General features: G+C 38.6%; 1 protein-coding gene across 1 annotated transcript in view; it reads left to right on the top strand.

Moving 5' to 3' along the window:
- Positions 1-18,287, top strand: part of LOC110452851 (protocadherin Fat 4-like) — a 39,899-nt gene extending 21,612 nt beyond the window's left edge. Inside the window, exons 7-16 of the mRNA XM_021501563.1 lie at positions 979-1,097; positions 2,005-2,173; positions 3,849-4,010; positions 4,498-4,638; positions 5,614-5,739; positions 12,649-12,837; positions 15,338-15,534; positions 16,071-16,428; positions 17,089-17,247; positions 18,049-18,287. Of these exons, the coding sequence (XP_021357238.1) occupies positions 979-1,097; positions 2,005-2,173; positions 3,849-4,010; positions 4,498-4,638; positions 5,614-5,739; positions 12,649-12,837; positions 15,338-15,534; positions 16,071-16,428; positions 17,089-17,247; positions 18,049-18,287 (1,859 nt within the window). The remainder of the gene's footprint in view (positions 1-978; positions 1,098-2,004; positions 2,174-3,848; positions 4,011-4,497; positions 4,639-5,613; positions 5,740-12,648; positions 12,838-15,337; positions 15,535-16,070; positions 16,429-17,088; positions 17,248-18,048) is intronic.
- The last annotated feature ends 51 nt before the right edge of the window (positions 18,288-18,338 follow it).

Here is an 18,338-nt window from a genome sequence, read left to right as displayed (position 1 = left end):
ATTCAGGAGGCCAATACATGGTAGACATTCGTGGTAGTATATTTCTGCTAGACGTTGATTTGGGGCGAGATAATTTAGTCTACGTACTTAAGTAATTATCCCATAAAGTGCACTTTTCTTTATAATCACATTGATTTGTGGAAACGTTCTTGCTCAGTTGATATGGTGGCTTGTCGGGTCGTATAAATTATCTCGACGAAACGGAAATGACAAATGATTATTTGTGGTATTCAGGATAAGGTGGTAAGCTGTAGGCAATATGGAGTTTTGGTGGTGTTTCCGCCATTTTTGAATATCAATGAGGACATTATATGATTCACGTATGCACGTGACTTGAACAAGCACACACAGACGTTCTGTGTTAATATTTAAAATACTATTAAATACTATCAAACTATTGCATATTTTAATGTTTTAGGTCGTCTGTAACATAGTCTAAGTTGACATTCTGCGATCGAATTTCGTCTGTCGTCTTACGTCATACGTCGACCGTCCGTAAACAATTCACATTTTTTTAATACTCCACAACCACTTATCGACTTAAATAAAATGACGCAGGAAGGTTTCGTAGCAAAGGCGAACCACGATTGAGCACCATTTGGATCTTTCTACGAAGAGGTCGAGAGGTGGTTTTGTTAATACTTCGATATTTTTTTGTATTACAACTCGGGTGACCGTGAAAGCCTAATCGCCTCTTGTTGATTAGGGTGACAGATATATTGAGGTGCTCGATTATCGTGGCTCGTCGGACTAATATTAACGTAAAATGCTGTGAAACATGTTACCTATCGTTTCATTTTATAATATCTCGTCCGTAAATTTGAAAACACAGTTTAAAGAAGTTTGCCTCAATTGGTCCTTTTAATACTACATGTATGTAGAAACTACAGTAATTATCATCCAGTTGTTATACTGTGCTTTTAATGGTTTGGGGGGTAGCTGTATCTTGAAGAAAGTATATTATGTTTGTTTTGTCAGTTGAAGTAACAGCACTTATCAGTACAATTGCTGCCGGATCATACCCTCTGACGTTCCAAGTACAGGATCCCTGTGGTAAAACTAGTACGGGTACACTGACAATAACAGTGAATAATTCGGTAAGTTCCAGAATCCTGACAATAACAGTGAATAATTCGGTAAGTTCCAGAATCCTGATAATAACAGTGATTTCGTTAAATTATGGAGTCCTGAAAATAACAGTGGAACATTCTGTAAGTTGTGGATTCTTAACAATAACAGTGATGATGTCGGTAAATTCAGGTAGTCTGACAATGACCGTGGGGAATTCGGTAAGTTCCGGACAAATGTCTCTCATGGAACCACCGTTGGTATGTAATAACCCCTCAGTTACCAAATGTCTATATAACATCTCACCTTGCAAACACTCAGTACTTATATTACATCCTTATTATGATCTCTGAATGGCAATTCTACTAAGCTCAATTATTAGCTTGAGTATTTCGATTTTCCGATCGTTAACTTTCCCTTTCTCGATAGTAACATCCTCTATAATTCAAACTACGGTGTTTATATGTGGCAGGCTACTCGATATTGACGGGAGTATCACGCTTTCTGCGATAATTTTTTAATACAGACGAATACACCACACACAATACAGCGTTTTCAGAGATGAAGATTTAAAAATGTATGTTCCTCATCTTCTTCTCATAGGGCCGTGTTATACTTCTTTGTTCAATATAAATATCGACATTTAAATTATCCTGAAATGTCTTTGTTTTTTTTGTTTCTAACCCGGTTCTCTTGTTCGTGATGTGAGATTAAATTTTACATGTTGACATGGTGGGTGTCGTTGAAAAAGCAGAAACTACCTGAACATCTGGTCGTATCTTCCTGGTAATTTATTCAAGAGCTTAAAATGTTTCCTCACTTAATAATTTGCCCTAGTTTTATCAATCGTGTGTTCAATTCGGTGTAATTTGATTCATTCTATTTATGTCTATGTTTCTTACCTTCAGCCTGTGTATCTTTATATTTTTTAAACAGCCCCTGTACATCAACAGTCTGCCGAGCTATACTGTGGTCAGTCAGGACCTTACTGCCCTTACACTGCACCACAGCCTGGCTATATCTGACGCCTCCCCGACCGACAGTATTGCCAGCTGTACCTTGGCTGCGGCCCCTAAATTCTCTACCAGTATTGTGTCAGGAACAAGTAAGTTCTTTAAAGGATCTAATTGTATAAAGAAGTTACTGATCTTATTTTTTCATGAATGTAAAATGTATGTAGCACTACTATTGATTGTGGAATTTGTATCCTTAAACAAATTTTGTTTTTATTGTAAATAGATAATAAACCAACGTATTCCAACTGTAGTAAAAGAAGATTCCTAAGTAACACTGAATGCTCTTCCTGGTAAAGGGGAAACATCTATTTGAACGTAGACTTCCACAAATTCTAGAATTGCTCAAACCATGTCCAGAATACGGGGTCAATAGATAATTTCTGTTTAATCTTTAAGAAAACATATGATTTCTTTTGCATTAAAATTATGACATATTGTGTGAAGGAGTAGGAACCTCCTTCATTTTGAACAATAATAACGGCCGAGAGACAAGATAATTGTTTATCGGTCGCTCGATAATGTTTTTTCTTTCCTACTGCAAGAGATATTTTCAGGATTCTTTTTCCGAAAGTCGTATCTTTAGTTACTTTGTTAAGAAAAATAATGTGCTTTTAAATGCAAACACTAACCAACCATTAAGTACACAGAATACTGCTATACTTCCAATCATATATATTATTGATTTTTTCCATTTTCATTTTAATAAACAATTATTGTAACAGCCGAAAGAAAATGAAGGGAACTGCCTTACTGCCAAGATAGCTTATTCAGCGATGCGGTATAACCCTGGGTCGCACTCACTAGTAAAGCAACGTCATGCTTGGTCAGTGGCATGATAGCTTACCGCATTTACGTTACATTTAGTGGCTGTCTCGTGACCTAGTTGTACCGTGTAAGGCCGGTTCCCGTTGTGTAGCGAAGGTGCGTTGGTAAGACCCATGTAATTTCCAAGGTCAAGTAGCAGGACGAGACTTCTCGTAGGACGAGTAATGCAACATTGCCTTACTGGCAAACGAGCATTACAAGCGATGCGGTTCAGCATCGTCGAAAGTTGCTTGATGGCTTCCCGTCCGCACTTTGCAAACTAAATTTGCTGAAACAGTTGTTCTCTCGGAAGACCTAGTCTTATTATTTTTGTTCTCAATGTATATCTTTCCTTTATCCATAGTCTGTCCTACTTTCATCTACTTTGCCTTCGGATGATGACGGGATGTTCCCCTTTTCTTCACAAAAGAGAGTGTTGTAGGGAAGGATAATGGCCAGTTCCTTACCTACCCAATATTTTACCTGTGTAACTTTACCTGATTACCCCAAGCCGCGTTATCATTTTCTTAGCTTAATTCAACATTGTGCATAGTTTATACATGGGATATACTTTTGTTTTTCCGCAAGTTGTTTTGCCTTTTTTGTTCAAGAAAACACAAACATCCTTATATAGAACATTTAGCATCACATACGAACAATAAAGCCAAATGTTGGGGAAGTCATTAAAGACAGGGAAAAATATTGTTGAAAAATCAATTATCTTTACAAATACTTAAATATTTAATGAAAGTTTACAATTAACACATTCAGCCATTCACGTTATGTCAGGCGGAGAGTAACGTAGTAAGATGCTATGCTGTTGGATGTTCACAAGTTATCGGGTATTGTTACAAAACATATATCAAAATCAAACAAAAAAATCAGCAAAAATCAAAAGTTATTCGATGTAAGACATCACTGATAATGGATTAAGGTTTGTTCAATTTTTATTTGTTTCAGCACATGGAATATACTCTATTGCCAATCCTACGTTTAACTATGTAACAACAAAAAAGTACCAGTTTGACACCACTTGTACGGACTCCTATGGCTCCTCAGACAGCGGAACTTTCTACGTGTATGTTACTGCCAACACCTCTCCAACACTAACGAACCTGCCAGGTATATGTGGAATTTTTATGTTAGTAAAGAACCCGTCAATCACGTAGTGGTTAGGCTTACTAGTGACACTGTTTGTATATACTTTAAGTCACACACCTACAAGTAACGTTGCCATGTGTCAGTCACCAAACTACCATCACGTATTTGTACTGTAAGTAACAAACTTTATGTGAGTGTAAATATCAAATATAGTATCACACGTTTACTTCATCGTGCACCAATTATTTCACTTGAGTTTGCACGATGTAAACGTGAAACTGAAGACAATAGTGCAATAAGAAATCCCCACAAAGAACCCCACCATTTTCCAGTTTCAATTTCAACATTTCTGAATAATTTCACATGAAAATATGATAAAAATAAATTTTAGCTAAAATAATAGGATTAAAAACAGAAACTACATGATTTCTTCTTCAATAGTAATAATGTGGCGATAATAGTTGTTATGATGGATGTGTTTATATCAGTTGTGTTGGTGTATTGACAGCTACAACAACTATCCCAAGTACCACACTTACTGGAACCAGTCTGTTTACCGTAACAGCCTCCGACATCGACGTCACAGACACCGTTACGTTCAACAGCCTCACGTGCTCTACAGGGACCTGTCCATTTACGATAAACACAGGTACGTGATAGGTAGATCATGATTAACTTTATAAATCACTGGCACGTAATTAATATAATATTTCCCTATCTTGAGGGTGTGACAGAGAAATCACCAACCCGAGGAATGATATTCTTGATTGTCTTACCAAGGTTTTACCGAGGGTAAAACATTCAAGAGTATCATTCCTAGGTTGACTAATGCAATCTTCCTCTACCTTAATGAGTTGACAGAGAAATCTCCTACCCGAGGGGTGATGTTTTATGGTTGTCTAATCCGCGACTTTCTCTCAGAAAATCACCCTGAGGGTCGGATATTTCTCTGTTGCATTCTGAAGGTAGGGGATGATTATTTTTCTCCCATCCATTCACTTGAGTCACCACTCCACCGACAGTAGCCTGCCATGTTGGTAAACAAAAACACATGTGGGGTATAATTATCGTCATTCACTTTTGATGACGTCACAATTATTGGTGACACATGTTAAAGACGTCACGATTGAACACGTGCTAATCGGCACAAGACCATCTCCCACAAGGAGGTGACAAGCTGATGGCTAAAACGGGAGACACACATGTGAAGGGTGGGAGAACAGTTGATTTTTTCTGGCTTAAAAGGGAGAGGATAGGCGAAAGGTTCATCCGACATTATAAAACGCATAATATTAGTAACCCTCTACAAATTCTGAAACATAATATATATCTTTGGTAGGAGTCGTGATAATAAAAAAACCTGTTTAAAACAGAATGCAAAAAGTACATTTCATGATATTAACTTTCTGCTGGACCACTTGTATACATTATATGATATAAACCAGGTTGTCTGTTTGGCCCCCTGTTTTGTTTCATGATTTTAACCGGGATGTCTGGTTGGCCCCCTGTTTGCATTTCATTACATAAACAAGGATTTCTGTTTTGCCCCCAGTATATATTTCTTGATATAAACCAAAGTTTCTGTTAGTCCCTATGTATACCTTCGGTTGTATATCAATTTTAGGGACGGGTGAAATTCAGACAAATACTAATCTAGCCACACTGACCAGAGTCGGATATGACGTGTATGTCACTATAACTGATGGTACAAATACAGTAGGACCACGAACGCTGACCGTCATGATATCCGGTAAGTTATATTAGCTAGGCAGTATAGATGCGCATCATGTCACTTGACATACATGTATTTACCAACAATAAACCATCAGACAAATCCTCATGTTTCATATGAACTGTTTCGACAATTAGTCTAGTCATTCTAGCTGAAATATGGCAAAACCTCAAACAAATTGCAACAGAAAAGTTTTGGTGTTTTTCTGAATTAATAACATATGGACATCACCAGAAAAAAAATCTAGAAAATTATAATGTGGGAAAAATTGTTTACTTCCGGTTTAATTATCTCCCCTTGCCAACTTTTTTTTCGTTTTGTCGGAGACTAGCTTTAAGCTTACACGATCAAAATAGACATAAAATTAAACTATTTTATGACTTGAGAGTTTATTTTTTGTTCACAAAAGCGTATTATTGCATAAATAAGTATATGCCCATAACAATATGGAATAAAAATGGCTGATTTTGTCCGACATGTTCAAGTTTTACACAATGTTGATGGGAATATTGACATCCAGGTTTCACTTTGAGAGGTAAAAATTATTTCAAAAGTCATCCAAACCGAGCAATGGCACTAGTTGCTGAAAATATGTCTTGAAAACACTATAAGCACTCATTTCCAATATGACAATCAGCGTCAAGGACTGCTTCTGCATTGGAACAACTCAATCCTTTGCACTCTCCACATGCCTGTGAACATTCCAAACCATGCTTTCTGCATGTACATCGTTTCGAGTCACAGTTAGTTTTGCAGTTGCAGCGAATAATTTTAATCAGGTGTTCCGGAGCAGGAGGGGAATGTGTCTTGATGGGAAGAAGCTTTCCATTGTCGAGATACCATCCCCATTCCTGTTGAGGAATTGTGTCGCCATTTCCCATCCATATTTGGGTTTGGAGATAAACTCTTCTGCTGTGGTATTCTGCTGCAGCCGAAGTTGGGGGTAGCGATTGCACTTGCACGCACGATTTTCCAACGAAAACTTTATCAACAAATTTCTTATATCTTAGAATGTTAAGTCCTTCTTCTGGATTGCCATTGTAAAGAGAAACAATGGCCTTTTCCCCGGCTGCAATAACGTCTTTTCCAGAGGCAGAATCATCGGCAAAGACTCCAGCTAGATCCTTGAAATCTGAATCATTTTGTTCTTTCTTCAGTGCTGCAGCTTTCCCAATCCCAAAGATGCGTGAGGTTGTATCACAGCCCGTAACTGCATGAAGAAATGGAAGATGGTAGCATGTTTCTGATCCTAGCATGTGTTTCGTTTTTTGTATATCCCATACCTTCATTTTTCTTGAACATGATTCTACAGAGTGGAAGAAGATGTTGTGAAATTCCAAACTGGTATGGAATAGAAGAAGAATGAGAAGGTCTGTATCTTCTCCAATCACAACAGTGATTCTGTTCAGTGCATTTTCTGTAGCTTCATTCACAATGAGGACATCGGCATCACTTGGAGCGTGAATGGTTCTACAGCCGTTTTCTTCCATTGCCTCTGCTAGCATGTAGATGAAGGCTTGTTTGTTGACTTGGTTTGATAGGAAGTGTTCCTTTTTAGACCGGAAAGTGGTATTTTCTGTAAAGTCAAATCGAGCTCCTGTCGAACCCCCGTTGCGCCTGAGGTGGGCTGCATCCTTTGTTGACGGACCGGAAGAATACCCATCAAATACGATGGATGGTTTGTCATATTTCTTTGTAACGTAATCTACATACTTGGCACATATGGAACCGAATGAGAATCCCCTATTCCAAGGTAAACGATGCAGTAAGGATCCCCCGTCAAGCACGTAATGTACATCTTCTGGTACGGGAGAGGTGCAATCTCCGAAACTCCAAATTGCATCTGCAAGAACTGATTTTTGTGCAGCCCTCATTAGACCTGACGGTTCAAATAACGAAGATGGACGGGTGGCAAGTTCATATGAGAAGACAGTAGATACGTCCTCTGGTAATCCATTTGCTGCTGCCATTAGCCTTTGAAATAACAGCTGTGGGTCAACTTGGACATCATCATTTTCTATTCTCAAAGTTGCAGGTTTCGCACTCAACGTAACAGCTTTGTTTGCTTTCTTAAACACATAGTTAGCCATGTTCTGTCCCTCCATTGACTTTACAATTGCTTCTCCAATTGACCTAGCATTTTCTGTGTTTGCCTTTCCATCATCAGTTTCTCCAGTTTCTATATTTCTGAGAGAAGCATCTCCCTCAAATGGATTTCTTTCAAGCAGAAAGGCAAGGATGGTTTCTGTATCTTTCCCGTCTTTTTCCTTTCTTGATTTCCCACTTTCTTTGTGTTGGTCATTTGTAGCATAGCTCACGTTACACAGCTCTTGCATCGCATTGTTCATATCCGCGCAAGCCGGCATTGAAAGTAGCCATACTGCTCTCTGAGTTTCACTCATGCCACGACCCCTCGTCAAGCCTCCAGTTGATTTCACGCTTCTCATAAGAACTTGTTCAATGACAAGGTCAGTTGATAGACCTGCCCAAAACCTATCGCTTCTTCGTATAACATGATGGCCCGTTTGGAAGGCATTGAACACTTTAGGATTATCCTTCTCAAGTGTGAGCATATTTTGCAAATACGCGTAGGCCGATTTTGTGTATAGATTGTGTCCTGCTGCAGCGAGGTAGGGCAGCATCTGCTGCACGGAAACTAAATGAAGGTTCCAATTTCCAGTTCGTTCTGCCTTGATGAAACGTTTGAGAATAGAAATCATTTCCATGTACTGGATCCACAACTTGGCTGTTCGATTGCAGGAAATTGAATCCATCCTTGCTTTCAATTTTTCTTGAATTTTGTCTAACAGATCTGAATGTATAACCTCGTCTAATGATATTTCTCCTGACAGCATCACATCGTAGAGTTGTGAAGCAACATCCAGGTCGTTTTCATGCAATTCTGACGATCCGCTGGCGTGCTGAAGTTGTTCATCTAGTATTGTTCCCTCCTCAAAACTGGTTGGCTCAATATGAAGTTGACTTTCCTCTGTTGAAGACGGCAAGACTATGTCGTACATACTGGACAGTAAAATTGCATGCAATGCAGCGTCTACAAGAAAATGCCCTCTCACTGCTCTTGCCACAGCTTTACCGGTCATCATATGAGAAACAGTCGTTGGTGCATAAACAGTTTCCAGTACATGTTGCAGGCCTGATCCTCTCATTAGTTCGCCAATGCTTCCAAGGAAGCTCATTTCCATATGAAATCCGCCGAGCCGAAGGACAATCTTTTTGAGTTCACTGTCAGACGGTTCACTCGCAACAATCATCAAGGCCTTCCAATAGAGCGGCTGATCAAATGTCAGTATCGGGTGAGACCCATATTTTGCTGCTTCTCTACTTACAAAGCGCATGGTTGAGTATATGCAAGAAAGATCCCCTGGATTCATGTCTATCATTGGCAAGAACACAACAGAAGACTGGCCAGGAAACATGCCTTGATTAACAGCCTGCATTGTTGCAGACCATCCTGGGCGAGTGGGTCTCAGTGGCCAAACAATGGACGACAGAAAATCAATCTTCCAACAACCATCACACCCCTCTAGCCTGGTAAGTTTCTTGTATGTCATCATATCAAGAGGATTGGAATGAAGCTTGAAAAAGTCAATGTTGATTTTACATATAGCTGCAACCTCATCCAAAGATATGTCCTTTCTAGGAACAGGTCTGCGTCTAGTCGTCGTGCTCGGAGTAATGCCAGCGATGATTCCCATTCCATGGAAAGTATTATGGCCATCTAATGTTCTGAGGTTGTGATCGACGTTGTCGGCGATGTACTGAATCACATGGTCATTGGTGATTCCATCAATATCAAATCCTTGAGATTGAGCAGCATTAGCTTCAAACTTCTGTACCTCCCTATAAGATACACAAAACCCAAGGCTGTGAAGCGTGTCTACCAGAAACTTCGATGCAAACTGGTGATGTGTTTGAACCCCTAAACCAAGCTGGAGTGGAGCGATGAGAAGTCTTGGTCGAGAGGCTTGAATGATTGCTTGCCCTATCGCTGCTATCTTTAATTCAGCTTCATTTTCGCTGAATAAGCATCGCAAAAATTGCTGCAAGCTTTTAGGAACAAATTCAACATTAGCATTGGTAGATGAAACATCTGGTGTCGAAGGATATGTTTCTTTCGATGCATTGATTTCCTTGATGTCATTCATAATTAATTTTGCCGCGGTTTCAATTACATTCTGTTTCTCACACTCGGTATCTTTGTTTTTTGGAAGCTGGTAAAAATCTCTGAGTATGTATGATGCAGTTTCTTTGAAGGTTACAATGTTTGCACTACCGTTGATTTCTGTGATTATGACCGAAGGTCCAAAGTGTTCCTTTAGTTTAGATTTCATGTAAACTGTACTATATGCATCTTCTCCAACAATGGCTCTCATCCTTTCCACGAGGTCGCAAATAGACAGTAAATCTGCTGAATGTTCATGCAGGCACTTCACAACCGTCAGGAAAGCGTCAGCTTGGCGATCATTCTTTGGTCTTCCACAAGATTTTCTCTGCTGCTTGGTTGGAGTAAATGCTACTGGGATATGTTTATGTGTACGGAAATTCACGCTACACAGCTGATGGTATACAGCATCAGCAGCGGGTAAGTCTCTGATAAATTCGAGGCGTCCTTTCACATCATTTGCCCATTGGTCTTTTCTGTGCTCACACACTTGCTCCACTGTCTTCTGTAATTCCAGAGTTCTCACAGGATAAACATCTTGACCTCTTTTCTTATCAGAATGTTTAGCCATCCTTCCACAGAAGAAGCAATGGTCAGAAAACCGGAACACTGTCTCTTCCATCGAGCGAAGGGAACACCCCTGAGGAGAATCATTTGTGATATCGTCCTTCGAATTTTTGGCATCACGTTTTATAACATTTGCGTTACAGTAAAGACGTCTGCATTCGATATGCACTCTGTCCCCGGGAGAGGTAATTATATTATCACCACGTTTATCACTGGCACTATTTATCCCGCTGCTCCCTTTCCCACCAAGAACATTTGTGGTCTGGTCATCGTCAATTGGTACTTGACATATAGAGCAGGTTTCCTAAAATGGATAAAAAAAATCATGAGAACCATTGTACGTATTCATGAAATATTATATCATTAAATAGTTTTTCAAAATATCATCAATTATATTTTCTGATTTAAATCGATTCACTGATATCATACAATTGATTCACTGATATCATACAATCGATTCACTGATATCATACAATCGATTCACTGATATTAAACAATAGATTCACTGATATCATATAATAGATTCACTGATATCATACAATCGATTTAATGATATTACATTTTATGGATACATGCAATGCTTCTTATTAAAAACTTTATCTATTTTAGGAGTGAGTGAGCGAGAACTCGAGAACTAGGGTTTAACGTTTTCTTAACAACCAGGCTCATATGCCGACGGTATTATTGATGCATGGTACATGTAGTATATATGTGCTTTGGACTGCTTGTCATGGCGCGATTTCAGGCCGTCTTTATAGTGCCAGCTCACTGTAAGTACAGTGACGCATGTACCCTACCCAGACACATTATACTGATTCAAGTCAGGCTAGTCGTTGCGCTATCCCCTTAATGCCAACAGCTTTGCGGGGATGCCACAACTACCAAATTTACGTCTTTGGTATAACATTGTACGCGTCCGGGATTGAACCCCCCCCTCCCGACTCAGAAGCGAACGCTGTCTTTTTTAGGAAAAAGACCACCTGTACTATATAAATTATCAAATGATATCACAAATTTGAATTCATTATATCATGAAAAAATCACGTAGAACAAGCGGTTTTCATGTTTTTAATACAAAAAATAAAAACCGCGATTTTTCAATTTTATCGTTATATTGCAGGTATGGGCTTCCGTAGTTTTTTTTCTCGGTCAAATTGCGGTTCAATAGACAGGCAAATATTTTATCTTATGTGTAAAACAAAACATTTTCTATAAATTCAGGTGAACACTGCCTTCACAGAAGTTTGAAATCAGCAAATATTCAAATACCAAACGATTCTTACACTGCTCTGACATATTTATGAATATGACTGTATACTGCCGAGCAATGACGTAGCAGACGACGGAAAATGTTAATTCGTAACGGATCAAAATTTTCATGTTTTCATCATACATAAGCATCTATATATGATATATATATTAGTTCACTTACCATTAGTAGTCAAAAAATTCACGGAAAAAGATGTACGCTGAAAATACCGGCGTTCTTCTGTTTATCTCATTCCACCATAATTCGTGTATTACCTCCCCTTAGGAACTCTTTCGTGTGACGGTTGCCCGTACAGGCCATACATTCGTTTGCTAATTTAACAATTTTTCATCACAAAATTTGAATATTTCCCATCGTTAGAATTTTCTAGATTTTTTATATGTTGTTTAAACACGTCTCTTATATATTCTCAACTAAAAATATTTTCTGTTGCAATTTGTTTGAGGTAAAACCATAGAATGACTAGACTAAATGGAAGGTTCACAACGTGATCATGAGAACAGTTAGCACTGATGTAACATTGTAACAAGGTCTGGAATGAGATCCTCTTAGATCAGGGTAACATTATACATGTATTGCTCTTGCTGAATGGAAACACAATCCTTTGTTTTTCCTAAGTTAATCATGTTTAACGAGGGCGAATTATTCAACGAATCCACAATTATGTTCTGAGTGTCACAATACGACGGAGCCAGATCACAATTCAAACCCTCGAGATCTGGTCATTACACTGGCGCTCTACCTAACTGAGTTACTTGATCAACCGATGGACTTTAATTCAGTAAAACGGTATTAAGTGGAGGCTACTGATGTACGGAAAAAACACAGTGGAATTCTGTAGTGTTTTGCCTGTTGTGGGACAGGGATTCTTAAACAATGCATAATATGTTACTGACTTTTTCCGTAGGTATCAATACTGCCCCCGTCATACAGAATACTCCACTCACATTCACGATGCCGTTATTGGAGAACAGTGCGTTAAGCGCCTCTCTGTATAAGATCACTGCTGCTGATCCGGATCCAGACACGCTTACATACAGTGTTGTCTACACGCCTGCTGCTGAAGGAGCTACCGTTTTTTCGTTTGATACTTCTAGTAAGTTGTCATTGTTTTTTTTTTTTTTTTTTTTTTTTTTTTTTTTTTTACTCTATCTTCAAATGTACACCCATTTATTAATTATAGAACTTTTGTCTACATTGCCTAGTTGCTTGTATACTTTTGATGAAAACAATTAAATGTGGTTAACATTAAGACTATATTCTAAATAATGTCATGATGCTATTAGACTCAATACTTTGTTGTTATCTCTTTTTTACTGCTGTATCTATAATCGCTGTTTACTGCTGTATCTATAATCGCTATGTACTGCTGTATCATCTATGATATCTGTGTACTGTTGCCAACAATCATAAATCTTTGCATGTTTACTTCTTGCTTGATAGATTGACTATCAATTGTATATATTGATGCAAAACTGTCTGTGTTCTTATTCTGCCCATTGCTCATAGGTTTGGAGTTCGAATGACGGTTTAGTTCAGTATAGTGTGTGATAATTCTTCCCATACCACCTTACTGTAATGGCAGTAAATGTGATATTTCTAGCTTGGTAATTGCTGAACGGTTTTGTCAACAATCGTCTTGTAATAAATTTCAACTTCCATATTGAAACTTTTGCCAACAATAGTTCTGCTATATATATATATATATATATATATAAACAAATGACAAGAGTTTCCCTAGCGCCTTCACCTCTTTAGAGATTCATCAGGGGACCTGTTTATTTATGTTGGCAAGACAACAACACAACACAGAAAGTGATGACGTCATGATATGTATATGTATATATAATATATAATTATATTTATACATTTTTTTTTTTTTTTTATCTATTCTATGTTGTGATATGTAAATTTTCATGTTCCTGTCTTGATAAAGGGGCAGATCGCCCTAAAAAAAGATAAATTTCTTTGTCTGCACTGTCGTTATTACTTCTTTGCCCAGGTTAGCGCCTGATAAGGCTTGCTCCCGTAGGCTCCTGACCATAATGATATAGCTTCTGCATTGGATAACAAGTGCAGAGCTGTGCTTGTCATGCTGGACTTGTCAGCTGCATTTGACGTCATCGACCATGGCATACTTTATAAACGTCTGGGATACTCTTATGGAGTGACTGATACCGCACTATGCTGGATACAGTCTTACCTGAGTGAACGACGACAGTGTGTTGCCATCGGATCTTCCACCTCACATGACAAAGTACTAGATTTCGGGGTTCCTCAAGGGTCGGTGTTAGGACCTCGAAAATATTGTATGTACTCGGAGAGATTTGTCGTCGCCATAGCCTTCGCTATCATTGCTATGCCGATGACACACACATTTACGTGGTCATCAAACCACAGGACAGTTGGAATACCGTCTCAGAAAGTCTGGAAGCTTGTCTGACATATGTCAGTATCTGGATGAACGCCAACATGCTTAAGCTTAATCAGGAAAAGACGGAACTAATCGTCTTTTCCCCAAAGTGTCAGCAAACAATGGCTCTCCAGCTCAAGGTCGGTGCCAGAACTATTGAGACTGTTCCAGCTGTTAAAAACCTAGGGGTATACTTTGATAGTTCACTGAACATGGAGAAACAAGTGAACGCTACTGCCAAATCCTGTTACTACCAGATCAGGAACATCGGCTGTATTCGGCAGTTTTTAAATGCAGATGCATTCAAGATTTTGGTGCATTCACTTGTTACCTCTCAGTTGAATTATGGTAACGCCCTGCTCTGTGGTATATCTGACAAACTAACTAGCCGTCTGCAGCGGGTCCAGAACACTGCAGCACGGCTAGCTACTCGTACTCGAAAGAGAGAGCACATCACACCTGTGCTCTATTCGTTGCACTGGTTACCTGTACGATACAGGTCGCAGTACAAAATTCTGGTGTACACATACAAGGCACTGAATGGAACAGCTCCTCAGTACATACAGGAGCTTGTTACCCTGTATCAGCCGTCACGATCACTGTGGTCGGAGTCAGAATCTTTGTTGTGTGTCCCAAAACCTCGTATCGTGACCTACGGAAACAGATGCTTTGGAAGGGTTTCGGCTACGTTGCAAAGATGTTATGTAAATACCACCCTTTTATTTGTTCAATTATGTGCACATTGCTTGCTAAAATGTATAAAAGTGAATGCAAGCCTTTGTTATTTTTTGGTTTTCACAATTATAACCATTACTATTATCCATATGTTGTAAAGCGCTTTAGAGTAATTTTACAAATTATATAGGGCGCTATATAAATGTTGTATATTATCATTATTATTATTATATAATACGTAAATATGCAAATAACGTTGCTATCGGTCAACAGTCATTGTTATATTAACTGAAAAAACGTAATTTTGCATTTGTATTACGTCATGGGAATTGACGAGTAGGCATTTTAACCAAAGATAAAGAGCTATAACATTCGATTCAAGAACGCGGTTACCATTAAATCGCTAGTGCAAACTCGAGAGTGCGAGGTTAAATTATTTTAAAGTTTCATAGTTACTTATAGCTGTTCCGCTGTCTCTACATCCTTAATAATTTTTGTTGCCTTTCAGCTGGCTTGCTATCCACGTCGTCGTCCACCATTGTAGACTACGAGAGTTTGACGAGTAAAAGTTTTACTGTGGATGTGACAGTGACTGATGGCACAGATACAGACACTTACTCCACGTTCACTGTTAACGTCATAGAAGTTAACGAAGCTCCAGTATTTGGGAGTACGATCTACTATGTCAGCGGAAATGAAGGAAATGTAAGAAAAAAATATATAAATCAATCGCAGTCAAATAAGCTGATCCATTTATCCCGCAGTCAAATGAACCGACTGGTTTATCCCGCAGTCAAATGAACCGACCTATATATACCGCAGTCAAATGAACCGACCCATATTCTGCAGTCAACTTACACTGTATTAATGATATATTACACTGTATTTATGAGAACTTAAACTGTATTGATGAGAACTTACACTGTATTAATGAGAACTTACACTGTATTAATGAGATCTTTAACTGTATTAATGAGAACTTTTACTGTATTAATGAGAACTTACAATGTGCTAATGACAAATTACACTGTATTAATGAGAACTTAACACTGTATTGATGAGAACTTACACCGTATTAATGAAAACTTACACTGTACTAATGAAAACTTACACTGTATTAATGAGAACTTACACTGTATTAATGAGAATAAACTATTATCAACATGAATTTACAATTATCAGTGAGAGCTTACAATGTATCATAACAGATAATGTATCAAATTTGTACGTGTTTGTAACAGGCTGGGGAGAGCTTTAGTAGCCCAGGATTTGTGGTGACTGATCCGGATGTCAGCGCCAGTCAATCCTACACTGTCGACTGTCCCGCCATTGCAATGGATTCCACTACAGGCGCGGTGACCTTGAGTGGAACGTACGACCTTGACGTTGTCGGTACGGCGTCAGTTTTGACCTGTATTGCCACTGTATCGGACGGCGAGCTGACTGATACGACACAACTCATAGTCACAATTAATGACGTCAACGACCATATTCCGTCGTTCGCCCATGCATCATATACATTATACACGACCATTTACGGTAACGTTGGCGATACGATTGGGAGTATAGCGGCTACGGACGGGGACCTGGGTATTAATGGTAAGTCTTTGCTTTAAGGACAGTAATTACTCCTAAATATTTAAGAAATAAATGTGTCAAACTGGTCTATGAAGACTATTCGGAAGATATTTATTTTGTCTGGGAATTGATCAAGTCGCAACGCATTTGTGGACGGTTGTCTTAAAAGGCACCACTTGGAATCATGCAGTGAGTGGGGGTGGGGGATCTTCCCAATATCATCTAAGCGCAATGGATTAATAGAGATTGGAGACAACAATAATAAATTTAATGAACATGCTATATAGGCAGGTCTCTATTACTGTCAATCTGGTGAGGAGACCATACCGCTACATAGACTTCAACAGGGTGATCTTGGTATACGTCATGAAGATTAGCATATTTTGGGTAAACAGGACAAATAGTATATGTTAATACATGCAAGTTTATTAGTCACAAGGCATTCCTCAAATTTATATATTTGAATCTCTATCCAGAGACCACATTATGAAGTACATACAATGGTCTCTTACTGGAGGCGGACATATTATACAGACTCATTTAGCCTGGAATATAATTGTAACGGAGTTTTAGAAGTGGTATCTTAACACAGTTCCTCTCATAACAGAAGTGGTCTCCAGATCTTTACTGGTGTTAACTGTTATTGTGAATGTCACTGACGAGCTGTCATTTTTGTTTTAGGGGCGATTAGCTATACGCTGGACCAAACCTCCCTCAACGAATCGTACTTCGGGGTAACCGGGACAGGGAACCTATACATTAACAGATTTCTTACGTCATTTGGAGATGGGACATATTTTTCATTTTCTGCCAATGTGACCGACTACGGTGGCCTGACAGGTAATATCCGGGTGATGTAATATGTAAGTTATTTACAGCTATATCGACCAATAAACAATCCTTCAGAAAAAAACATGCATGTGATATTTATTATACAACTCACATCACGTGAATTCAATTTACAAAAAATAAAACATTTATTTCGGAATTAACGGAGGATGTTTTTACACATTTGATAATTTGAATTGGGGATATCTCTCTAAGTCATTTAAACAATAATGTTTGCATTATCAAAAAAAACAGAATGCTTTTTATCTAAGGTTACGTGTATGATTAACCACTCTAAAATACAAAATTCATAATAGACATCTAAATTAGATTCATATAACAGTGTGGTATCAGAAATCAGTAAAACAAATTAATATTATGATTATAGACCTTTTCTTAAGGACGATACTCTGATTAACAGAGTCAGGGTTAATTATTAAAACACTATTGTACACATACTTATCACAGCACTTTTGGAGTGCTCCTTTATGATTACCGTTAGCTATATGATAGTTATATTTCTGTGTGTAGGTAATTTTAGTGCTAAATCATAACTTTGTTGTCGTACGTGGAAATATACACGTGCCAATATTCCGTCTTTGCGTATTGAAGAGTTAGCTTCTCTTGTGAGCAGGCATTGATTGTGACGTCATTGGTTTGTGTGAGAAAATTACGTAGTTTTCTCAAAAATTGATGACGTTACTCTCACAAACAAGTGACGTAACAATCAATACCTGCTCACAAGGGCAGATAACTCTGCAATACGAAAAGACGGAATAAGTACGTCTAAAGCATATTCTTTGCCGTCCACAGATACCGCCGATATAAATGTCGTTGTATATGCAACCACCACTGTACCAACCACGTCCACGACGGAGAGGTACGCCACTTTCTTCGAGTATCCCCCTAACATTGCCTGGTTCACCGTGTTCTGTATGACCGCGGTCACCGCCACAGCTGCGTTTTCTTACCTGGCTTATGCGCACGGATTCCTCAGACAGCTAACATGTGAAGATCTAAAGTCTGTGTTTAGAGTCAAGAAAAAGCGGTAAGGTTATCATGTGTGAATGAGGTGTCTACATTATAATGTTTTCGTCCCTTGT

This window comes from Mizuhopecten yessoensis, unplaced genomic scaffold (genome assembly GCF_002113885.1).
Source record: "Mizuhopecten yessoensis strain PY_sf001 unplaced genomic scaffold, ASM211388v2 scaffold6919, whole genome shotgun sequence".
Taxonomy (NCBI): domain Eukaryota; kingdom Metazoa; phylum Mollusca; class Bivalvia; order Pectinida; family Pectinidae; genus Mizuhopecten; species Mizuhopecten yessoensis.
The sequence above is the reverse complement of the archived record's forward strand: the minus strand, read 5'-3'. Positions and strand labels throughout refer to the sequence as shown.